The sequence below is a fragment of the Hoplias malabaricus genome, chromosome 12, assembly GCF_029633855.1.
Source record: "Hoplias malabaricus isolate fHopMal1 chromosome 12, fHopMal1.hap1, whole genome shotgun sequence".
In the NCBI taxonomy this organism is placed as follows: domain Eukaryota; kingdom Metazoa; phylum Chordata; class Actinopteri; order Characiformes; family Erythrinidae; genus Hoplias; species Hoplias malabaricus.
The window spans coordinates 1,800,388-1,826,944 of NC_089811.1; the positions used below are offsets into that span (position 1 = coordinate 1,800,388).

The window sequence follows — 26,557 nt, forward strand, 5'->3', positions numbered from 1 at the left end:
AAGTTCAGGAATAAAATTGCGGTGTTGTTAAAACAACAAACAAACAACAAAATAAAAACACTTAACATTTTAAAAAATATTTCAAATTAAGTATTTAAAAAATAAATAAAGTTAAAAAAGCAGCCCGCACAATATATTTCACATATAACTTTTATCACAATCAGTATTTCATTTCGCGTGGCGTCGTAATCGTCATTTTGAGGCCTTGCTCATAAACACAAACTAAAAGAAAACTGGGACTTTTTATTTTGTATCATTTCCGTGTTAAAATCAAATAAACAAAAGTGAGGAACCCAGAGGTAATTATACGCCTCATGTTTGTAAGCGATACCCTGCTCCGTTCAGTACGATTACTCACGTAGAGGCTCCGGCTGCGTCCCAAATAGCGGTATACACCACATAGCACTTCAGATAATTAGATCACTACACGCAGACTAGAAGGTACACTACTTCGACGCGGAGACGTGAAGCACATAGCCAAATACACGTTGTTTTTAAATCTGTCTACAGAAAGCATTATTTTATGACTTAAAATGTGCACTACCTAGGGTACTGGGAGATAAGTTAACTTCGATGTCTGTGACCTGCAAACACCACCAGAGCTCTGACATCACTCTCAGAACTTTACACATTTTCAGACACTATTTAAACTTTTAGACTTTAAATTATTTAGACGTAGTACGAATAAATCTGTCCTTGATACTTTGAAAAAAAAAATTCTTTGTAATGCTCTGAAACATAACTTTGGTTCAGTTGGTTTTCTCTAATGATGCATTAAAATATTAATTCTGAATGTTTTACAGCCTTTGGTCACATCTTAAATACTAATCATAAATGTACAGTAAATTCTTCTTTACATTTTCAGTCAAAAGCATTGAAAATGAAATTACTGCTTAATAAGTTCTTTAAATCTTTCCTTCATTCATCCTCTGTCAGCTCTTCATCCTGATCAGGGTCACAGTGGAGTCGATGGCTACCTGGAATCACTGGGCAGAAGGCAGGACACACCCTGGAGGGGGCTCTAGTTCATCAGAGGGTGGAAATCAGTCAATGTTTATAAGTTTTACAGCAGCAGATGGAGATAATAAGTCTTTAAGAGATGTGAACCTGTGACAGGTTCTGATATTAACCCGGTGTTGAACACCCACTCTGGCCATGTACTAGTCACAGAGGGTATCTCTTCTTTCTCTCTCTGCAGACCCAACTGCATCTGGTTTTTTTTTAAAGTCACTCAGTAGTGCACAGAAATCTGTTAGTGACCAATGTAAATGTGCTTTATCAACAACACCCAAAAAGATGTAGCTCAATTAACAAATCTCAAAGTAAAAAGTAAAAAATTAGTAACAAATCTGCTTTACTGACTGCGATTTATCAAGTCACACTGATCACATTACTTGCTTTGTCAGAATCCACAAATCTAAAAGGACCTTAATGTCCAGACAGCATTAAAGGTGTTAACAAACATCTGCTCAGTGCCAAAGACGGTGGAACGGAACATCTTTATCTTGTTCACTGCATTTTGAAAACATCCCACCATAAGATTAGAAACGGATTCATAAAAATGTTTAATCAAAAGTTATTTAATTTTCTCAATCCATTTATGAACTCATAAGGAAATACTCATTTATATTAATTTACAAAACAATAGTTAAAAAAAGCAAATGTAATAAAAATATATACAAATAAAAAACTTATAAAAAAATGTTTATCTTTTTCTAATATTTTAAGTCCATTCAAAGCGTTTGAGATAGGCCTCCCAGCCGGCTCTCCTGTACTCCTGTGCTGCCTTCACTCTGTCCTCACTCTTTAAGATCCCACGGCCCACGATGATGATGTCTGAGCGTCTAGAACAAATGACCTCATCTGGTGTGATGTACTGCTGCCCCAGACCATCACCTGGAGGAGAAACCAACAGGAAAGTCAGCAAATACAACACCACTTCTGCATTAACTGGGGAACGCATTGTGGTGCATCAACCTGAATGTCCAAATGATCAGTAGAGTGGAAGTACAAGGTGAGAGTTTCTGATAAAGTGGCCAGTGAGTGTCAGTAGAAGGGGGGTGTTTCTGATAAAGTGGCCAGTGAGTGTCAGTAGAAGGGGGGTGTTTCTGATAAAGTGGCCAGTGAGTGTCAGTAGAGGGGGGGTGTTTCTGATAAAGTGGCCAGTGAGTGTCAGTAGGGGGGGCTGTTTCTTATAAAGTGGCCAGTGACTGGAAGTACAAGGTCAGGGGTCTAAATGGTGACCAGTGAGTTTCATCCTAAAGATTATTCCAGAGCTACAGCGCCACCTGGGGGTTCATAAACGAGCTGCAAATTCCAGTTCTTGTGCAAACAGGAGCTCAAAGAGATGGATGGTCAGTGAGAGATGGGATGGTCACGTACCTCCGCTCTGTAACTGCACCCCTGGAGTCATGTGGATGTGCTCTGGTTTACAGCTGACCTTGGACTGGCTGATAAACCCGAACACAAATTTAGGGAAATCATCTGCCATCTTCACCTGGGAAAGAAACGGAACAGCATCATCAGGTTCAGGTTCAGAAACGGAATCATCTCAAACCACACAACAGACAAGACTTCACGGCTGAAAACGTCCAAAAAAAAAAAAAATACAATGTCAGTGCATCATTGGTGTCATGTCTTTTTAATGTCTCTGAACTGCTCCACATCTGTCTCACACCTGCACTCACATCTGGATTCTGTGGCTGATGATAATCTGACCCACCTTAAAAGGTACATATTGTACCACTGTATCCACAAGTGAACATAGTTCTGTTCTTGGCAAAACAGGGCTTTTTGTTATAAACCACAATCTTCCAAAAGTTAATACATTTCGGGCGATTCATGAAACCTTCGTAAAAAAACAATAGTAAACTACGTGAATTGTACGAAGAAGTGGACATTCCCAAAGAATTGGTGCCAGATTCATGAACACTACGTAAACAGCAGATATTTTTAGTAGAACGTGTGTGTGTTAGTGAATACCCAACGTTCGCAAATTGGGAGGATGTGCACATTTCTTTGTCGTTAGATTGAGGAGCCGCTGAGAAAAGCCTTACTCTCCACAGAATTTTATTTACTGTCAAATCTGCACTTTTTAGTTTCTTTCTATGTATATTTTTGCTCATTTATGGGGAAAGTAGCAAGACATTTGTCAGATTAAGATTAGTTATAGTACTGTGTAAAATGTTTAGTTTGAGAACATTACGTTTAAGAAGCCATTATCTGAGCAGTAAGAGATTATTTGCTCAAATAAAAATAAAAATAAAACATTATTAGTGATATTCTGTGTTTCAATGTATGGTTTAACCCTCAGCTTCTCTCCGTGTGGCAGTGCAGTTTAATTTGAGGTTATCATTTTGTTAAATAAACTAAAATATTTGCAGACCCCTGCACATTCACTTAAGCTTGTCCCGCAGCTGCACGGAAGGTAAAGGTGTTTTATTCTTGACACAAGCTCCTTCTATGAGTTTTCCCTCATCTGACTCTCTGTGGAGTCTCTCATAGAGGGATAAATGCCTGTGGATTTGCTCCTGATTTCCAAGAGTTCCTTTAAATGTGTTTGTTTTGATGAAGCATGTTATAAAACATCGGTGGTGCACGACCACACAACACTGCGATTGTAACATTTTACCGCGTCAAATATAACATTAGTTTAAAATCCCTGGGATGACGCTTGGATGATTGGAACGTTTAAAACACGCACTTTTAACCCCTCAGTGTCTAAGGAGCCAAACACAGACAGCTCCTGCACATGTTCAGGAACAGCACAGGGTTGTAAAATGTTGCATTGTTGGATCTCGATAGTGAACTGACCAGAGACATCACTCAGATAATAAACTATAAACCTGTGTCATCTCCAAAGACGTTGAAGTTCTGTTAAATCCAGCAGCAGCGCAACACCAGCCAATTACACGGTTTACAGACTTCAAACTCGTTTATATTACAATGATCCACATTAAGTATCTGTCTGACTGCACGAGTAACAAAATAATTCAGCGAATAATAGCCCTTTAGCTACTGGAAGTCGCTCTGAATGAAAGGCCGTGTTCGGAAGAGGACTGTTTTGTGAAATTTCATTTGATTATTAATTAATTTATTGTTTATTTATTTAGTTTGTGCATTTTTATTAACCTTTATTTAAAGTTCAGTCATGTAGCATGATACTTTCAGCATCTTTCTGACAATTACGCACACTGTTTTCAGGAGCAAGTGTAAATTTAGTTTGTTCATACGAACATTTACAAAAAAAAGTGATTCACCGACGAGTTACGTGCAAATTCGCTCTGCTCACGTTTCATGAATGAGGTCCAATGAATCCCTCAGCTCCATAGAGCTCTCTCTTTGGTTAAATACTAAATGTAGAGTCTCACCACAGACTGTGTGTACTCTGTCGTGGCCAGACTGCCCTGAGAGCTCATCTCAGCGATGAGGAGACAGCCGTGGCCGAGGGGCTGACCCACAGCTTGTAACCCCTTCACCACCCCTGGACCTGGCACAGCGTGGGCATTCACCATGTGAGACCAGGACGAGATGTTATACAAACCTCCTGGAAAAAAAAAAAAAATAGACACACACACTTTGTCTCAGCAAATTAAGCTGGAGCCACACACCAAGCAGCAGTTCAGATTAAACGTAACAAGCTCTTCTCTCCACACAAACCTTCGTACTGGTGTTTGACAGTGTTCCCGATGTCTGCAAACTTGTGATCCTCAAAAATGAGGAAATCATGTTTCTGTGCGAGCTTCAGCAGCCTGCTTCCCGTCTCCGGGCTGAAGTCCTCAAGGATGTCCACGTGGGTTTTCAGTACGCAGATGTAAGGGCCGAGAGTGTCGGCCAGCTCCAGCAGCTCTTTGGATTGGGTCACGTCTGCGGACAGGCACAGATTACTCTTCTTCTCCTCCATGAGGCGCAGCAGCTTAGAGGCCATTGGACTGACCCCAGGGAGAGTGGCTCTTTCCCCGTAACTCAGCTCCTTACACACCCTCTTCTCCTTCACCTCTGGGGAGATGCTCCTTTTTTGTTTCGTGGCCCTTCTGCTGTTCCCTTGTGATTTAGTGCAAGTCCGGCTCCCGTTGTTGAATGTCTCCATGCTTCTGCTGATCCCTGGTGTTTTAGTGAAGGTCTGGTTCCCCTCAATAAAAGTCTGTGACTGCAACAGGCAACATTTATTCACATTTTAATAAGAACTTCACAACAGAATCAGTTTATATTTACTATTACTTCTACAAAATAACATTCAATCATAACTTGTTCATTAAGAAATAACTAGTGAATACATAACTCAACTTGAAAAAACTGAAAGTAGACACTGACTACGAGTTTGTATTTAATTAATATTTAATAGACAATGAACAATAATTTTTTTAATTTCTCATTTTGCAATTGATTGTAAATCCTGAAAATGTACTGCACTTAATCAATAACTGATATTTGTTCATGAATTATTGATAACAGACACTGAATAACTGAAATTAAGATATTTAAAATTAGAAAACCCATCATAAACAAACAATATCAGATACTGTGCTAACATTAGCACTGAGTGTGGTAATGAGAACGAAAGAGAAACTGACCTGAGTCGATGCGTCCGGCGACATGCAGTACATCCAGCAGGGTGGAGATGGTAAAGACCGGGTGGAGGGTGATCCTCTTGGCCTTGAGCATGTCTCGTCCTCCCTGCTCTCGAAGCACCACGGCGTCCTTCACCTTTAACCCCTCCTCCTCCAGCAGCCGAGCCGTCTCCAGCACACTGCTGCCACTCGTCACCACGTCCTTAACAATCAGACACACGTCGCTCCTCACCATGAATTTCCATGAATAACAGGAAAATTGGGGACGGTGGAAGTGAAGGAACATCACTGTCCTCCTCCCTTAATCCATGGCTGAGTGGCCCTTGAGCAAGGTACTGAACCCACAACTGTGTCCAAGGCCTGGGAATGGCTGCCCGCCACTCTGGGTGTGTGTTAACAACTTCTAGTGCACTTGTGTGTGTGCGCGCACGCACTCACTACCATAGATGGGTTAAATACGTTTTCTGTATGTTGTACAATGACAAATAATTGCAACTACACAATTGGGGCGGCACAGTGGTGCAGCAGGTAGGTGTCGCAGTCACACAGCTCCAGGGTGCTAGAGGTTGTGGGTTCAATTCCCGCTCCGGGTGACTGTCTGTGAGGAGTGTGGTGTGACCGTATGTGTGAGTGTGTGAGTGAATGTGTGTTGCCCTGTGAAGGACTGGCGCCCCCTCCAGGGTGTATTCCCGCCTTGTGCCCAATGATTCCAGGTAGGCTCTGGACCCACCGCGACCCTGAACTGGATAAGGGTTACAGATAATGAATGAATGAATGATGAACTACCCAATTATTATTAATCTTCGTTTAATTATGCATTATGTCAGGACATCATGTTCTTTTACTTCACTTCCATCTTAAATTGTGAAGCAAATACATTTTGTCACCTGATGCTACTGCAACATTTAAAGTGAAATTGAATGTTTTAAACAAAAAAATCTGTCAAATATGCATCTGAATTCAGCTCCCATCACAGTCCCTGGAGTGTATGATAAAATACTCTGATATCACTGCAGACTGGCAGAGCTGCTTACTAGCCTTGGCTCAATAAAGGATTTTTATAGAAAACTGTGATAAATTTCAATCAATGAAGATAACATTTTTTAAATTACTGTAATCTGTGATAGTCAATATTAAAAATGAAGACACACAACAGTAAAGAAATATATAACAGTTATTTAGCAGTCATCAACCAGTCTATTGATCGGTGCACGTTGGTTGATTGCCCCTCATTTAAATAATAAGCCTTTTCCCACATAAAAATAATTAACTCCTAATATCAGTCCACACTCACTGGTGACTATGTGGAAGTCTGACCCCATGACTTTAGACACAGGAGCAGATAAACTTCCTGTTGTAGGAAACACAGGGTGTTAGTCCTGCATGTGTCAAAAACAGACTCAAAGCATATCTTTGCTTTTTACATAAGCTTTTACCACTGCTGTGCTGCACGCGGCCGGTGTGAAAATCTATGCTGATTAATATAGAGGTGTATAGCAGCGTGGTAAACATGATGTTTTCTGTTTCTCGTTTCCCAACATGTTGCTTTAACCAGGCTGTTTCCATGTCCCAAACACCTCAAAGTGTCGCATTGCCAGATCAGATATGGATCAGATGTCAATACCACATATGAATGTGGAACAAATCTGATTTTAAAATGTCAGATTCAATGTGATTTGTGCTGTTCACACAGCGCCCACCCAGAGAGCAGAGTAGAGTAGAGTTCCTCATTGTCTCACACTGTAGAAGTAGAGTTAAGAGATGAATGATTACCATTGTCCTTGGTATTTCCAGTGCAGGTGAGTACGGGGTGGTGTTGGTTGGTGGTGTATGGGTCGCTCCACACATGTTTGGACTTCTCTGCAGCATCTACAGCATGTTTATTCAGCATTTCGTTCACCTGAGTGGAATAGGGTGAGAGTGTGTGTTAAGACACAGTAAATGATTTCATCATGAAACAATATATATGAATCTCTGGAGCACTTGCACACGAGCTTAACGTCACCCTTGCCCAATGCAAAGTGTCAGCTAGAGGAGTATCCATCGGTTACAGTCAGATTTTCTGTTTTCTTTTTTTGCTATGGGCACCATATTGGGGAAATCTCTAGTTTCAGAGCGCAGTACAAATGTAAACAGATGGGAAAGACAGATACATTTATCTCATACATGTGGAGAGTCTCACAACACTTAGAAGACCATTACTTTTTTTTGTCCGTGAGGTAAAGGATCCCACAGTGTTGCATAAGTAGAAAAAGACAATTATACAATTAGCCACATTATCATTTTCTTTACATAATCTAAAGAAAAACTGGTAGAACTCCAGACTCGAATGCGTTTCTCTGCTCTTCTCTCTGAATCTGAGTGAACTATTCACACACAGATCATATGCAATATCAGTAATTGTCTAATTTCTCTCCTGTGTTGTTTTAGTGTATAAGAGACTACAGACACAAGCCACATATTCCTTTGTCTCAGTCTTTTCCTCGTTTAATCTGATATTACTGGTAATCCTAAAGTTTATTCTATAATATAATAAAGTGTGAGTGATCAGTGACCGAACACTTAAAAGCTCTTAAAGTCTGTTTCGAAGGATTGGCGAAGTACGGCGCTATGATAGACACCAAATTATTATTTATATTTTAACATATCTCAATAAACACTCGTTTATCACAGTAAACTAGAAACAGTCCCCTTAAATCAATAGCTAATACTCCCGCTCCGTTCGTTTACATTCAAACTGAGAAGCGCGGGAACTCCAGTGTCGCGATACAACAGACGCCAAGGGAGACACAATATCACTTAAACACTTATGAAAGAGAGATTTATGAGATTAAGAGGGGGTATTATTTTTAATATTGTTTTTCCCTAGATTAAACACAATAAACGTATTATAATAAAATAGTGAAAATAACTTAAAAATCGTAGTTATCACATACATTTCCAGTTTCCCACTGGAGTCAAGCCAGCCTCCACTTGGAAAAGCTTGATCAAACTAGCCCCCACTTAGTTTTGGTGGAACTGCGTATTCTGAACATTACGGTAAGAGCGTGTAGAGGAACGAATTTCAAAATGAAACACAAGTCACTGACAGGAAATCTATGTAATAAATAAATAATTTTCTAAACAAATAATAAATGAATAAACAACAAATATTTGCTAATTTGTGGAAATAATGAAGATTTCAGGACATGACACTCAAGTCACTCTGATGTGCCATTTCAAAATAAAGGCCCTTTGTGTTGTCCCAGCTCTATAAATTTAATTCCAAATTTAGATCATATTTAAAAGGGAACCATTAGTTTGCACAGAACAATTTCACTTCATAATCATAGTATAACACCTGATTATGTCACTCACTGAATATGAAGTCATTCTGATGTGTCATTTCAAAATAAAGGCCCTTTAAATGGTCCCATTTCCGTAAATTTATTTCCAAATTTATATAATTATTAAACGGAAACTAAGAGTTTTCACAGAACAATTTCACTTCCTAATGATAGTACAACACCTGATTATGTAACTCACTTAATATCAAGTTATTCTGATGTGTCATTTAAAAATAAAGGCCCGTTGTGTTGTCCCATCTATCTAACTTAAATTCCAAATTTAGATCACTATTAAAAGGGAACCATTAGTTTGCACAGAACAATTTCACTTCACATAGACAATACAATACCTGATTATGTCACTAACTTAACATCAAGTCATTCTGATCTGTCATTTCAAAACAACCGCCTCTTGTGTTGCACTTTGTCTTGGCCCATCTTTGTAACTTTAATTCCAAATCTATATAATTATCAAATGGAAACCATTAGTTTGCACAGAACAAACCATTAGTTTGCACAGGTTGGTTACGTTGCCGTGACGTCACCGATAGCGCCGGAAGCGGTTTGAGTGTGCCGGTGTGGAAGCCAAGCACAGTGGAAAAATGGTGTTTCTTAACAAACATTAATTAAGTCATAACTGTCGCATCTTTGGTAAACATTATTGTATTTAATTAAACTTTGACTAAAATCATACTCACAAGTTTTTTGACCTCTATCACCATTACCCTCGCATCAAAAGCAGATTAGCTGGGTGGATGAATGTATGAATAAATGAACCACATCAAATCAAATTAAATTTTTTATTGATATATTTGACAGCGATTATTCCCATGCAGATACTGTTGCTAGAGGCCTTCACAAATACGTATTTATTTTCGGCTTCAAGGCTTTATGAGGCTTCATTGGGGCATCGCACAGATGCTGTATCTCTCACACACACACACAGCACGTTATAGAGACGTTACAGAGAATACACGAAATGAAACCTTCTCAAACATAGCAGTATTAAAAATGAACAGAATGCAACGAAAACAAAAGCAGCCTCTTGACGTTTCCAGGGAGGGGATGAGGATTATTCTTGAAACCTCTCATTATCTGGTTAGTGCGTTGAAATGCGCTTACGATAGGCCTCCCAGCCGGCTCTCCTGTACTCCTCCGCCGTCTTCTTCCTGTCTTCACTCTTTATGATCCCACGGCCCACGATGATGATGTCTGAGCGTCTAGAAAAAATGACATCATCTGGTGTAATGTACTGCTGCCCCAGACCATCACCTGGAGGAGAAACCAACAGGAAAGTCAGCAAATACAACACCACTTCTGCATTAACTGGGGAACGCACTGTGGTGCATCAATCTGAATGTCCAAATGATCAGTAGAGTGGAAGTACAAGGTGAGAGTTTCTGATAAAGTTGCCAGTGAGTGTCAGTAGAAGGGGGGGGGGGGGGGGGGGGGGGGTGTTTCTGATAAAGTGGCCAGTGAGTATCAGTAGGAGGGGGGGCTGTTTCTGATAAAGTGGCCAGTGAGTGGAAGTACAAGGTTAGGGGTCTAAATAGTGACCAGTGAGTTTCATCCTAATGATTATTCCAGAGCTACAGCGCCACCTGGGGGTTAATAAACGATCTGCAAATTCCAGTTCTAGTGCAAACAGGAGCTCAGACAGATGGACATGTACCTCCGCACTGTAGCTGCACCCCCGGAGTCATGTGGATGTGCTCTGGTTTACAGCTGACCTTGGATATGCAGATGAAGCCAAACACAAAGTCTGGGAAATCATCTGCCATCTCCACCTGGGAAAGAAACGGAACAGCATCATCAGGTTCAGGTTCAGAAACGGAATCATCTCAAACCACACAACAGAAACAAACAAGACTACACATCTGAAAATATCCAACACACCCATACACCACAGTTATATTTAAAATAACGTAAATCACTGCTGTCAATTTAGTGAGCAGTTCTTCTCACTGTGGATTTGTGCTGATCACTGAAGGTACCCCACCACTATCAGTGCTGTTCAATACTCTGTCCTGCTGTAAAGCACTATATAAATACATTTCATCATCATCATCATCATCATCATCATTAATACACATTGAGTCTGTATCTGAATTGGTCCAGAACTCTATTAAAATGAAGGATTTATGTTTATCTTATTTTTATATTAAAAAGTCCAGTTTAAATAGAAACCAGAAATAACTGCGGATCCTGTGATGTGAAAACAATAGAAGCCCTAAAAAGCCACCGTTTTGTCTTCTTCACTCTCTTTCAGAATCAAATTTTTATTGTGAAAGCAAGTTAATTTTATTCACTTTATCAATAAATATTATTTATTTAATGATCACAAAAAACACCTTTTCACTTTACTTGTGAAAACTATGTTTGTGATTTTCTGCTGGCTCCACGTATTCCTACTCGTAAACCCCACTCGTGGCCATACCCTACATTTCCACAAGTTTAAAAGACATTCTACTGCCTAAAGTTCACTTATCTGCCAGCGCACGCATACATAGGGTTTCACATGGTGGTGGCCCACACTTTTGCTGCTATAACAGCTTCAACTCTCTGGAACACTCTCCACAAGGTTTAGGGAATTTTTTGACCATTCTTCCAGAAGAATACCTGGGTGTTCACCTTAGCAATAAACTGGACTGCTCAATAAACACAGATGTCTTGTACAAGAAGGGCCAAAGTCGTCTCCACTTGCTGAGGAGGCTGAGGTCCTTTGGGGTGTGCAGGACACTACTAAGGACCTTTTACGACACGGTCGTGGCTTCAGTGATTTACTACGCTGTGGTCTGCTGGGGCTGTGGAAGCTCTGATAGGGACAGGAAGAGGCTAAATAAACTGGTCAGAAGGGCTGGCTCAGTCTTAGACTGTCCTCTGGATTCCATAGAGGAGGTGGGGGAGAGGAGAATGCTAGCAAAACTGACATCAATTGTGGATAACCCCTCTCACCCACTATATGCGACAGTGGGGGCCTTGAGCAGCTCCTTTAGCAGACGACTGTTACACCCACAGTGTAGGAAGGAGAGATACCGAAGGTCATTCATACCTACTGCTGATAGATTATACAACACTCACAATATGTAATATATACTATTATCTTGCATATATCTGTCTTTGCACTACCAGTATTACTACCTCTGCCCTTTTCCCAACAATGCCAATAACCATGTGCAATAACTTCTCATGTGCAACCATCTCTGTATGGATTGTATGGGATATATGTTTAGAGCGTATGTACGTTTTTAAGTCTTTTTCTCCATTGTTTTTATTGCGTTACTGTTTTTTCCCACTTCTTGTCCAATGCTTAAAACCGTGTGCTGCTGTAACAAGTGAATTTCCCTGATGTGGGATCAATAAAGTCAACGTCTAAGTCTAAGAAGATTTGTGAGGTCAGATACTGATGTTGGACGAGATCTGGCTCACAGTCTCTGCTCTAATTCACCTCAAAGGTTTTCTTTCAGGTGGAAGTCAAGGCTCTGTGTAAGTCAGTCAAGTTCTTCCACACCAAACGCGTTCCTCCCTGTCTTTATGGACCTTGCTTTGTGCACTGGTGCACAGCCAAGTAGGAACAGGAGGGGCAGAGTTTGGAACATGAAATTGTCCTAAATCTCTTGGTGTGCTGAAGCATTAAGGGTTCCTTTCACTGGACGTAAGGGGCTGAACCCACCTCCTGAAAAACAACCCCACACCATAATCCCCCCTCACCAAACTTTACACTTGGCACAATGTCCATTAAATTTGGTTCTGCTGGCCACCACCAAACCCAGACTCGTCCATCAGATTGCCAGATGTAGAAGTGTGAATCATGACTCCAGAGAACATGTCTCCACTGCTCTAGAGTTCTGGCATGCTTTACACCACTGCATTGTGCTTGGTGTATCTCTGGCATCTCTGACCCACACCTGTACTAAAATTTGGATCCTGTGGATTCTGATGGTCATCTGATCTACCTTTAAAGGGGACATATTACATCACTTTGAACACAGATAGGCAAAACTGTGGTTTTAAGGGCTTTTGCTAAGAATGTTAATACATTTTAAGAGTCAATGACTCCCTCAGTTCCATAGAGCTCTCTCTTTGGTTAAATACTAAATGTAGAGTCTCACCACAGACTGTGTGTACTCTGTCGTGGCCAGACTGCCCTGAGAGCTCATCTCAGCGATGAGGACACAGCCGTGGCCGAGGGGCTGACCCACAGCTTGTAACCCCTTCACCACACCTGGACCTGGCACAGCGTGGGCATTCACCATGTGAGACCAGGACGAGATCTTATACAAACCTCCTGAAACAAACAGAAACACACACACTTTGTCTCAGTAAATTAAGCTGGAGCCACACACCAAGCAGCAGTTCAGATTAAACGTAACAAGCTCTTCTCTCCACACAAACCTTCGTACTGGTGTTTGACAGTGTTCCCGATGTCTGCAAACTTGCGATCCTCAAAAATGAGAAAATTATGTTTCTGTGCGAGCTTCAGCAGCCTGCTTCCCGTCTCCGGGCTGAAGTCCTCAAGGATGTCCACGTGGGTTTTCAGTACGCAGATGTAAGGGCCGAGAGTGTCGGCCAGCTCCAGCAGCTCTTTTGATTCAATCACGTCTGCGGACAGGCACAGATTACTCTTCTTCTCCTCCATGAGGCTCAGCAGCTTAGAGGCCATTGGACTGACCCCAGGGAGAGCGGCTCGTTCCCTGTAACTCAGCTCTTTACACACCCTCTTCTCCTTCACCTCTGGGGAGATGCTCCTTTTTGGTTTCGAGGCCCTTCTGCTGCTCCCTGGTGATTTAGTGAAGGTCTGGTTCCCCTCAATAAAAGTCTTCACGCTCGTGCGTGTGGCTGCAACAGGCAACATTTATTCACACTTTAATAAGAACTTCACAACAGAATCAGTTTATATTTACTATTACTTCTATAAAATAGCACTAAAATAACACAGAATAATCAGTAGGACTTATTTACAGCAGAACACTTGAAAGGAGTTCATTAATAACTAAATGAGACAATGAATATATTGTAACTGAACTTCAATAACAAAGAAGATACTGACTACGAGTTTATATTTAATGAATAATTAAGACAGAGAACAATAGATTATTTAATTTATCAATTGATTGTACATACTGAAAAATGTACTACTCTTAATCAATAACTGATATTTGTTCATGAATGATTTATAACAGATCCTGAATAACTGATATTAGATATTTAAACATATAAAAACTGATATTAGATTCTGAATAACTGATTGTATTTGATGTATTTTATAAAGTAAACACTGAATTTTTCACAGTGCTGCTGTTTTATCGAGGGTTTATTATTTGCCCCACACCCCAGAGCTTGAGGGTTTTTTGCCCCTTGAGCTGACACACAGCACTGAGTACGGTGACCTCAGGCTCATGTGCAGCTGCTTCAGAACATCCAGTGTTATCTCATGTTTTCTATGGAGAATAACAGCTGGATTCACTAATGATGAGAGCTGCAGGTCCAGGACTGAGAACGGAAGAGAAACTGACCTGGGTCGATGCGTCCGGCGTCCAGCAGTACATCCAGCAGGGTGGAGATGTTAAAGACCGGGTGGAGGGTGATCCCCTCGGCCTCAAGCATGTCTCGTCCTCCCTGCTCTCGGTCCAGCAGCACCACGGCGTCCTTCACCTTTAACCCCTCCTTCTCCAGCAGCCGAGCCGTCTCCAGCACACTGCTGCCACTCGTCACCACGCCGTCAACGATCAGACACACGTCACCTGCTTTGATAACGCCCTCGATCCGCTTTGTCCCTGAGAGGAGAGAGACATCTCAGATCAAATAAACCAGCGTTTCACTCAGAACCTAAGGTATACATTTGTCCTCAATCAAAACTATGTACATGTGGTGTCTCTATGACACTGTTTGAAGAGTTTAATGTAAGTTTAGTGAGAGGGTGGCAGGGCCTTTTTAAACTGAGTACACCCCAAACACAGGGATATGACGCCTTGTGAATCACCAGTGAGAGGCTCCACAGCGTCCAAAGAAACCCACAGATTTCCACATTTCTCCTTTAAACACATTGATCATCAGTGTATTATTTTAGATTAATGTGGTCTAAGTGCATTATGTCCCTTTACCTCACTTCCACCTTAAATGATGAAGCAAATACATTCTGCACCTGATGCTGCTGCAACATTCAAGGTGAAGCTGGAAAATAAGCGTCTGAATTCATTCTCCCATCACAGAGAGTTAGGAGTGTATAATATATATAATGAGTGTGGAACTGTTCAGAAGGAGAATGAAGCCCTGAATTTAACTGAAGTCCAGCAGCTCCTCTGATATCACTGCGGACTGACAGAGCTGTCTACTAGCCTTGGGCCAATATAGGATTTTACCAACAATTGCTGTAATTTCAACCAATGACAAATTATGCTGTGCCATTGTCATTTGACTTTTTATAATCATTATTACTTTAGTGTTGTTGCCTGTTATTTACCAGTGTCTGTGTTCAATCATGTGTGTAATCTGTGGTCGTCAATATTAAAAAGTAAGACATAACAGTAAAGATATATAAGAAATATATAAAAAATAATAAGACCTGAATTTGTTTGACAGATGTATTTGAGTAATACATACAGATGTATTTAAATAATAAGCCTTTTCCCACATGAAAATAATTAACCCCTAATATCAGTCCACACTCACTGGTGACTATGTGGAAGTCTGACCTCATGACTTTAGACACAGGAGCAGATAATCAATAGACCCCAAACAGACCCAAAACATATCTTTGTTTTTCACGTGTGTTTTTACCACTGCTGTGCTGCACGCGGCCGGTGTGAAAATCTACGCTGATTAATACAGAAACGTCCTGGTAAAACGTGTCTGTTGTGTGGATCACCTCCATCGGCTGCAATAAAATACTCACTTGCCTTAAACAGATGAAAGGCCTTGTAACAATCACATGAGGTACTTGATTTATAACACAATATATTATGGGTTATGGCAACATTTCTGGAGATAATCATTATGTGTCTAAATTTACATTATTGCCCCAGTCTACTGCCTACAGAGCACAGATAGTAGCCTGGGAATAAAGCACTGTTCTTTGGTTTATTTGTTAAAGTAAGAAGTGTGATTGGGCCTCACTCTCCAAACATCAGAGTCCATCACCGTCTTCAAACACAGGCTGAGGACTCACCTCTTTGTGCAGTATTTAAATGACCACTAATCCTGCACTTATCAACATATTGAACTGGGTCTCTTTCTCAGGTCTCAGCAATTATTGTGGTGTGGTGTTGCAGTGTGTGTGTGTATTACAGTCTTTAGGGTTCAGTAGTGACTCCTGTATTGAGTGGGGTCTTAGTTCAGTGGAGTTTGAACTCTAATCCTGTTTGTCTCAGAGAGTGTGTATTCTCTGAACACGATGACAGAGCTCTGTAGTAAGAAGTGTTGACTAAGTGCTGAAATGCAATTCTGACAACTGACCACATCGGCCAGGACTGTGCTGTGTGATGATTAGGGGTGTGACCAAACACTCATCTCACGAGACAAGACGAGATACGATAGTGTTCTCGATAATGAGACGAGACAAGACTTAAATAGTTTTAAGAAAACTGAAGAAAAGATGAAAAATATGTTTGGAAAAAGTTTGGGTTTTATTTGTTTTATTAAAAATCGCAAACTCAGCCGACTGGTTTCTGTCCTATGACTGAGTCACCTGAGACTTAACTTTGTAGGAAATATGCAGGAGTTTCTAGCTTTTAACTGAAGCAGTGTGTGACCTAACAGGACCCCTTTCCACAGCTTTTTATAGTCCTTTATATTACAAACCATAACCAGTCATATTAAATCTATGCTTAAAGTGTCCAAGACTGTCCAAATTTTTCTTCAAACACAATACAGAGCTAAGAGACTGGTACTGACAGAAAATGGTCTCAGCTGCAACAAAAATGCCTACGTCTCTTGTTATTGCTGTGGCTCTAGCACTTGACTGTGGAAGTCCAAGGCATTTGAAAGTGTTGTCTGTCCTTTTGCCATTTTCTTTACAGGCACAACTGGCTTAAGAAGAGAGCCATGGAGGTGCTGTAAGTGTTCTTGCATAGTGCTTGTATTAGCTGTGGATGAATACAGCGCCAGAGCCCCAGATAAACGAGTCAAGACAGGGTCATTGTTTATTTTTTGTTTGCCGTGGAGTGAGATCAGATATAATACCGTGTAAATGTTGCAGAGTTCTGAAGCGTCCTGCTGAGCTTGTGAACCGCAGAGTAACGTAACCAACGCAGAGACGTGCCTCTGAACAACGTGCATGGTTTCACGTCAAACACAGCCGCAGAAACACACACAAGCAGAGCATGTTCCTGTTTTATTATCTATTATTTATTTATAAGGAGCACTGTAAATGACCCCATCCAGCTCCACTGGGTGATAACACGGACCAACACGGACAAAGCCATGGTTCACGCTGAAGAACCTAGTCTTCTTTGGTTCCAGTTTGGAACTAACTTTTCTAGTTCGCAAATCAGTTGAGGTCGATGGAAACTTGCCAAACAGTTCCAAATGTATTTCACGAACTAGAACCATTACGGTCTGTCACCGTTTATTTTTTCCACTGGGAGCCCAAAATGCAGCCAGACATATGACTTAAAAACAGCGGGAGCATTTTCTTTGAAAACGTCCTCCAACTCCAGCTGCTACTAGAAAAGTTCCTCTGTAACTGAAAAGATAACTCATTACAAGCTATACCTCTTCTGCTGAGAGCTGCTCCGACTGATGAGCTGTCGCACTTGCTGCCATCGCCTTCTTAAAAATTTCACACAATCAAACAGGTATAAACTTGACGAGAAATATGTTTTAATCTCACCACACCCCTAGTGATGAGGGAAGGCAGGGGCCCTTAGCACCCACCCACAGAGCAGAGTGGAGTTCCTCATCGTCTCACACTGTCCCTGTACTGTAGAAGAATAATAAGGTGATGAATGATTACCATAGTCATTGGCCTCTTTTCTGCGCATGAGCATGGGGTGGTCGTGGTTGGTGCAGATGATGGTGGCCAGTGGCAGAGCTGTGTCCACATCACTACACACACAGTCAAACTTCACTTCAGCTTCTTCAGCATGCTTATACAACAGTCTGGACACCTGAGGGGAAGAGAGGGGAGAGAGAGTGTGTGAAAGAGTGTGTGTGTGTGTAAAGACACCTGGTAGGCACCTCTTTCAGTGAGTGATTTCAGCATGAAACAATATATAAGAAGCTCTGGAGCACTGCACATGAGCCTAAGGTCACACGAAGTGTCACCAAGAGTGGTATCCATAGGTTACATTCATCTTGGTTTCAAGTCCCATCTGAGTGGAGTTTCCATGTTCTCCCCGCGTCTGCGTTGGTTTTCTCCGGGGTCTCCGGTTTCCTCCCACAGAGCAAAAACATGGAGGTTAGATGAATTGGCTTCTCTCTAATAAATGTCCTGGTGTGAGTGAATGAGTGTGTATGTGTGTAAGTGAATGTGTGTGTGTGCCCAGATATGGATTGGCGCTCTGTCCTGGGTGAAACCCTAGTGCCCGATGCAGTCCTCCAGGTGGACGGTCATTCCTGGTCGAGAGTACGCTGAGCACGTTTGCCTGCCTCTTCTCGCCAGTGTGTGTGTGTGTGTGTGTGTATTGAGTGTTGAATGGAATGGCACCTGAGTAGAGTTGATTGTAAAGCGTCCTTGGGTTTATAGAAAGGTGCTATAAAAGTGCCAACAATAAATAAAAAAATAATAAGAATCAATAAATCAGCACTTCAGAATACTAGTCAGCATTAATCTGAGCACAGTAAGTCTTTCCAGAATGTCTGAAAGCATTGTGAGGCACCTGTGACTGCTTCAGTGTTTAAGGTGTAACAAAAACTTACTTGCAGCCGGGATATTCACACAATCACAATTAAGGTGGATTTTGAAACTCAAAGAACTGAACTTAGCACATGGAAGTAACTACATTATTTTTAAGGTGGAATGGAATAGAGAGGAAGTTTTAGACTGCTGGTGAGGTTTAAACGAGTACTAGACAGTATAAAAACATCAGAAAATGTTCACATTTCACTTTCTGCTTCAAAGTTTGGTTCATGACACTGAGGCACTGCGAGGATTTTAAGGTCATGGACAGCAGCTGCGCAGTGCACACCACATTTAAATATATCCCCGCAGCTATGTACCTAGACTATTATTCATTAACAATCTGGAGAAGACCAGTCACAGGTTTACCCCACTGCTGTTCCCACAGCTCAGTCTCGTGGAGTGTTTTTACCTCCTTTCATTTCCTCAAGGATAGTTTCGCTTTATCTTCAGATGATAAACGATCTCTGCCTAACTTGACGTGAGGGAGAGACAAGTGGACCTTTGTTAATTTGCGGGGCCCTATGCAGTAACTCTGAGTGGGATAGAGGATCACACAATGATGAGGAAAAAGACAATTATACCTTATGAACCACATTAGGATTTTCATTACAAGATCTAATGGAAATGCGCTAGCGTTTTCTCTGTTCTTCGTTCTGAATCTGAATGAGTTATTCATACACAGATCATATACAAGATCAGTCCAATAAAGTTGGTTTAATATTCGCATATTCTGATTTGTGTTCTTGAACTGTGCGTGTGAATGGGTCAATAACAAACTACACTACACAGTAACAATGAAGGTGACAAACAGCAGGGAAAAAGCACTTGAAACTTTATTATATGAAAATTGGGAATTATGAGCCACAAAAAATAACAGATTTAACAATAATTAACAATAAAATGTTAAATAAAAAATAAGACTTTGCAATATGTAGCATTCCTCCTTGCGCCCAGTGATTCTGGGTAGGCTCCAGACCCACCGTGACCAAGAAAGTGGATAAGGGTCACGGACAATGAATGAATGAATGAATATACAGCATTGGTAATTAGAGTTGCTGGGCCCAATTAACAGAATTATTTAAAATGAATTGGTGTTCTCCATACTACAAAAAAGTTAATTATTAAGAATAAATAATAATAATAATAATAAATAATAATAGTAATATTAAAAAGCTATTGAAATCTATTCCCAATAACCCACCAACACAGGGCAGGAACAGTTACATTAACTAATATAAGAGGTGTGGTGTAGTGTAGTATTTCATGTGGGTTACCCTTGATCAAATATCACTGTTATCAAGTTCTTTCTGTAGTATGGAGAACTAATTATTTTAAAAATAATTGTTTATTGGGTCCAGCAACTCTAATTATCAGCAATGCAATATATATATATAAACTGTTAAATATCCCCCCAAATCCCCTCTATAGAGCAATTACTATAAACCCGTTATTTTATTATTAGTGGCTCATACGTCCTAATTTTCAAATAATAAGCGCTTTTCCCCCGCTGTTCGTCACCTCCGTTTTTACTGTAGTTTAGTGTAGTTTTTAAACTACTGCAAGTATCAATAATTGTCTAATTTCACTCCTGTGTTGTTTTAGTTTGTAAGAGACTACCCAGCTAGCAAAATTGTATCGGCCCACACTCGGGCCGAATCACGCACGCCGGAACAAAAATACTCGGCCCGATGCCGGCACGCGGAGTCGGCATTGTCTCGGCCGTGATGTACAGCCGTAGAGTGGGCCGATAGTTCTGGCCCGAGTCTGGGAAACTCTCGGCCCAGACTCGGCCGAGTGTTGTGGCTGAGGCACGACCCAAATGACTCAGCCCTAGTCCGGCAAGCCATAACTAAATCGCGATAACCGGACCACGGCCGAGTTTGAGCCAGAAGCACGCCATTAGTGCCAGACTCGGCCCAGATCTGGCTCATTATTGGTTTTAATAGTTTATTTCTATACGCCGCACGCACACACCCCTCCCTTCCCTCAGAAAAGGGTACAATCAGGTTTATGGTGAAATTATTGCTTTATTAAATAACTTACACTCAGAAAAAAAGAAAAAGGTTCATTATTGGTCACTAAAAGGTACAAGTGTTTAAGAGTCCAGTTTTGTTACTTAAAGGTACATTGCATTCTCTTCTCCGGTGGGAGACACGTTTGTAGTATTTCATTATGGAAATGTCATATAACAAAAAACATAATAAAAGTCCTGGAGATGAAACAGGGTGTATGAAATCAACACATTTTAAAATCTACAATTATAATATAATCATGTTCCCTCATTAAATGTACAAATATGTACAACTGAGGGTGCCACCACAATGACAACATCTGAAAACCTTTAAACAATGGAAACATACAGCAATTGCAATGTATACAAATAGTACATAAAATCAATAAATAGAAAATATATTTGTAACTGGCATTGAAATTGGCAGTGTCATGATTTCCTAAATCCAATTAACATTCAAATACTGTTTATTAAAAAAAAAAAAAACAACAATTGGTTTTACACCCTAAGAACTGCCATTTAAATTCAGACTTTTCTTTAAACATATACTATGCTAAGGCCATATAACAATAGTACACATTTGACACTTATTCATGGCACACATCAGTTTGATCAACAGTTTGTAAGCCTCTGCTGTGTTGTCACGCTTTGTCAGTACCTCACTGCCCTCAACAATGATGGAAATATCAGCTGTATCCTCATCTCTGGCACCTGGACAACAGGGATCTTCAGGAGGTGTAGTGTAGTGAAAGAACACTCAAGTGTAGTCACCTCAGTTGTACTCCTTGTTGAATTCCAGCTCTATAGTTAAACATATAGAGATTATGTACATGTTCTGTTCTCTTCAATATATTTTCTATAAAAATATTGAATGAAAAACTAAACTGCTTATGCATGCAGATTCATTAACTACAGAACTTCAAATGTAAAAGAATATCAGGTTATAGTACAAACGGTTACACAAACGATTCTGCTACAACTGATGCTAAAGATCTCATCTAAATAAATTAAATTAACCTCCTATCTGCTTTTTTTCCCTGCCCACCTGCATTATTCACTGCCCACTAGTTTTCTTACTGCAGTCCATCTTTACGTAATTACATAAAGAAAATGAATCAGTTCATGTTCATAGTTAATTTTGAAAAATTTAACTAACTTCACAGCTCCAAAAATAAACTACTTCACATGCTTTTGTTTATTTTTTTTCTCTCAGTAAATAGGCTTCTACCGTTTTCAATATAACTGATGTCTAAAAGGGGGAAAAAATGGCAATCATTAAAAAAAAAAAGTGAGTTAGAAATACTGTAAAATAATTTTGAATGCAATAAATTTGAAGGCAAAATTGAATAATTCTACAACACTATACAGCCTTCAAACTATGACCTCTAGTCTATTCAGTCTCCAATCCCTATGCCCCAATCATGTTGAAATGCAGTAGCAACAGATGTGCTTAAAATAAGCAACAAACCTTTTCATCCAGATTATCAAGAATGGCCTGGACATCTCCTCCAAAGGCTGCCATTCTATTCCTGTACAGTTTAAGGAATTTTGGCACATGTGTTCAGTGCACCATGCAACTGACTCTTCAGGTTGATGGCAGTTATTCTACGAAACTCACTGCATATCTAGAGAGAGAGAGAAGAGTAAACAATAGAGAATACAGATTATCAGTCATTATGTACAGAGCCTGTACATTTGATAATAGTTAAGCAGGGATCCAGACTAAAACCATCCCGTCATCCCAAGGCCAAAAAAATAGCCCTCTTTTGGGATGCTTTCATGACAAGTTTTGTGTGCGATAAAATGTGTTGCCTTTAAATAACATTACTGTGGTTGGACAATGCTGTACGCTTCTTGGTTAATAAGTAAATAAGTAAAAAAAAAAAAGTAAATAAATAAATAATCCAAACAGCTGATGACTTCGCATTATAAGAGTTTTGGAACTGTTTGGGGGAAAAAAAATATCATTTTAGACAAGTAAACTAGATTGGTTCACACTAGGTTTTGCAGTGGGAAACAATCCTACAAAAACTATAAAAAGAAAAATATGCTGAAATGGGCCAGAGTCACAAGTACAGCAAACAAACACTACTCACCTGACTCTCCAAGAACAGTGCTGGCCATCATTCTCGAACCAGACCAACCAGAGGTTCCTGCTCAACAACCTCCTTCCGCCATAAAAAAAAGGTTCGCTCCAACTCGTGTTTGGACCCTTTTTATCCATCTCAGCCCTCATTGCCTTTCTCTCTTCTTCCATCCTCACTCAGCGCTGCAGGGTTTTATCGCAAACATCTTTGTAATCACAAAGCTCACATTTGAAGGTAGAACTTTGGTGACATGTAGATACTTTACTATGACATTTTGAAAGATGACATCTCAAGGAACCAGCTGTTTTAAAGGAACACACACAATTGGAGTGAAAACAGGGCCAGCGTGTACCATGGAATCCGTGGCGTACTCTGTGGTGCTTCAACCGAACATCCGGGTCTTGGCTTGTGAAAGAGCAGATTTTCCACTTCATCTAATGTATCCCTTTTTCCCTTAAAAATTAAAACAATATTAGTGTTAGTATTGTCATTGTACACAAGTATAGTTTGTAAATGCAATTACAGAACCACAAACGATGTAACGTTATTTAATGTGTTTGTAATTTATTTACACACACACATATATATAAATAATATGTACACACACATTTTTAGAAGATTTATTACAGTGCATTAATCACTAGCCCAAAATCACTGCCTAATAAAGGATTAGTGTATGTGGAATTATATATTTAAAACATTACATTACACCAAAATCCAGCACTGAGATTGAGAATGTATTTTAACCTACTTAGCTAGATAGTACCTTAATGTGTTTAAGCAGTTTTATTTTTATTTTATTTCTTATACTGAGGGAAGAGGTTCTGTGTGACACAAAAACCCACACGAATGCTCACATTGTCTTGTAAAATACACCACCAAACCACATAATTACTCAAATTAAAATAACTCCTGTATGAGCGATTGTCATGTCATTTCAATGTTTTCTGTCAGAGGGAAAAAAAGAGCTAGCTAAACCGGTTAGCTATAAAGTTTGTCATTTGAAAAAAAAAAACGGTTCAATATTAGGTATGTAACGTATAGCAGTTTATAAAATAACATACGTAACATTAACGATGTTAACTACATTTGGGCGATACCAAAATACTTATGTATCCGAAAATATAAGGTTAAATTGAAATACTTACGGGATGAAGCTGTTCCCTGAGGCCGGTGAGAGCTGCTCGCGCCGCGGTCCCAGAAAAGAGCGCGAATCTTCATCGTCTCCGTCTTCTGCCACCTTCCGTTTTCTCATTCAGAGTTCATTCATTTTAAAGCTGTCGTCTTCAAAAACTCATTTAACAATGTCCTCCCTTCAGCACGGCACCGTCTCCTTATTAACCCTCTTTATCATAGTCATTTCTGTCGTTCGTGTCCCAGTCATTACATCAATATTCTAAAATATTATAATATTAACAGAGCTTACCTCTAACTGTATGGCATTTAACAAGTTAAAACAATGATTCTATTAATTTAACATTTATTACATCGTTTTCCAGACAGTTACCAGTATTTTTTTTATTTTTAGATGTGGGCCACATACGATCAATACGCAGTATTTAATAAAATGCTCTGATCAGTGTAGTGTGCTAACTGCAATGGTAATCGCCTCGCCAGCCGACAGTGCCAACGTGCAGCCGCAATTGGGGCCAGATGCAGTGTGCCGCATTCACGCCGAGACGGCAGCCAGCCGACAGTGCCGAGCCTGAGCCAGAATCGGCCCAGATCTACCTTGTTAGCTGGGTACAGACACGACACACATTTAATTGTTTGTTTATCCCCTATACAGTGATACAGTGTTTTACTGACCTGTGTGTTTCAGTGTTTTGTGTGTGTGTGTGTGTGTGTGTGTGTGTTACTAACCTCTCTGAGTAAAACTGTGTGAGAGATGATGACTCGGAGGTTGAAGTAAATTGGGGAGAGAAGTCCACTCTTCAGTGTAAACTCCCCGAACTTAACCGCTCCCACCTCGTGGAGCTCCAATATCAACGTCTTAATATCCTCCATCCTCAAATAACTAAAAATAACACACACTCACTCCTCTCTCTCACACTCTGCTCTCGCATTAGTGATGAATCGCACAATACAGAGGCTTCAGCACATGTGGCGAGACAGGAAACATTAGCTACATGAAGCGCGCCTAAAGAGACAGCAAACCGAAGACAGCAAATTTAGCGATCGGAGTCCCACGGCAACCGGAAGTAGATTTTTCACAATAAAAGACTCTGGGATTTTAATACCTTAAAATGTGTAATTATTAAAAAAAAATAACTTCATAAATTGCTCTAAAGCATTTCATAATTTTGTATGAAACAAGCATCACTATGTAAGAATCCCACACAGGATACGTGTGACACGCACTGAGGTGTATTTAATACACATGTATAAAGGATGGACATAGTTTTAATGGAATACTGCTTTCTGAAAACATGTAGCTTTATATCAAGCTAGATTCACTGCACATGACACACCTTAACATTTTATTTGTTCATTTTTATAAACAACCGCCAAGATTCAAAATTTCAAGATTCAAAATCTCTTATATACAACTTTATTTGTTATACATTATATAATGCCTGATTAAATTACATATTTTAAATAATTTCTGTGTTTGTATTTTGGACAATAGCTTGTTGTTCATGACATTACTTTTTAACCACTAGGGGTCAGTGCAAATTTGCTGTTTATTTAAAAAAAAAAGTTTGCTAGTTTTCAAATCCTAATCATCATTTCAGTTATTTTTGCCCCCCGTAATTTTTTGAGCTCTTTTATTGTCGTTCCACTTTCTTTGAAATAATATGTAACTAAAAGTGTTTGAAAAGAAACTATTAGCTACTCAAAGTATTCTTGTTGTTCTGGTAAGTTTATTCATTTATTCATTCATTCATTCATTATCTGTAACCCTTATCCAGTTCAGGGTCGCGGGGGGTCCAGAGCCTACCTGGAATCATTAGGCGCAAGGCGGAAATACACCCTGGAGGGGGCGCCAGTCCTTCACAGGGCAACACCGACACACACACACATTCACTCACACACTCACACCTACAGACACTTTTGAGTCGCCAATCCACCTACCAACCTGTGTTTTTGGACTGTGGGAGGAAACCGGAGCACCCGGAGGAAACACACGCAGACACAGGGAGAACACAGAACCTCACAGACAGTCACCCGGAGCAGGAATCGAACCCATAACCTCCAGGCCCTTGGAGCTGTGTAATTAATTAATTAAATTAATTAATTTATTGTTCTAGTCAAAAACATTATATTAGTGATTTTCTTTGTGTTATGATTCCACTGTGATTCACTGTATGTATACTCCATTATTTTTTATAAGTTGTCCAACATGAAATCAAGTTTTCCGAAAGGTCACAGTCAGCTGTGACTGCATATTACCATAAGACTCTCCAGCCTCCTTCTCAGCCACATTCAAAAGTAAGTGACAGAAGTATATATATATATATAAAACTGGTAAGTTGTTTGGCCAAGAATTGTTGTGTTTGTTTTAAGGGCCATACAATGGAAAACCAAATTGTTTCAGTTAAAATAAACCACACAAATGTTATGAACAAATTATGTAATTTCCCAGGTGCTTAAATATACTGTACTTTAAGTGCCTCATGGAAGGCAGCAAATAGAGTCTTTTTGTGTCTCTTTTTTCTTGTACATATGATAGATTATACAGATATGCAAAATATAATAGTTCACCTCTTTAACATTGCCTG

General features: G+C 40.0%; 2 protein-coding genes and 1 long non-coding RNA gene across 3 annotated transcripts; all 3 read right to left on the reverse strand.

The window, feature by feature from the left end:
• Positions 1-1,417: 1,417 nt before the first annotated feature.
• On the reverse strand, positions 1,418-8,633 carry LOC136710939 (uncharacterized). Its single transcript, XM_066686848.1, has 8 exons — positions 8,507-8,633; positions 7,344-7,470; positions 5,574-5,772; positions 5,215-5,222; positions 4,660-5,149; positions 4,371-4,546; positions 2,383-2,497; positions 1,418-1,896 (listed from the first exon to the last, which is right to left on the reverse strand). The coding sequence occupies exons 2-8, from the start codon at positions 7,437-7,439 to the stop codon at positions 1,724-1,726; spliced, it is 1,257 nt and encodes a 418-aa protein (XP_066542945.1). The 5' UTR covers positions 7,440-7,470; positions 8,507-8,633; the 3' UTR covers positions 1,418-1,723.
• Positions 8,634-9,707: 1,074 nt separating this feature from the next.
• On the reverse strand, positions 9,708-25,017 carry LOC136710707 (uridine 5'-monophosphate synthase-like). The gene is made up of 7 exons (XM_066686483.1): positions 24,699-25,017; positions 17,850-18,003; positions 14,413-14,673; positions 13,292-13,735; positions 13,009-13,184; positions 10,569-10,683; positions 9,708-10,168 (listed from the first exon to the last, which is right to left on the reverse strand). Exons 1-7 carry the CDS (start codon positions 24,840-24,842, stop codon positions 9,996-9,998), a joined length of 1,467 nt encoding a protein of 488 aa, XP_066542580.1. The 5' UTR covers positions 24,843-25,017; the 3' UTR covers positions 9,708-9,995.
• On the reverse strand, positions 20,734-24,652 carry LOC136710714 (uncharacterized). Its single transcript, XR_010804658.1, has 4 exons — positions 23,984-24,652; positions 22,845-23,288; positions 22,217-22,373; positions 20,734-21,549 (listed from the first exon to the last, which is right to left on the reverse strand). It is a non-coding gene; the product is annotated as an uncharacterized lncRNA (long non-coding RNA).
• Positions 25,018-26,557: the final 1,540 nt, after the last annotated feature.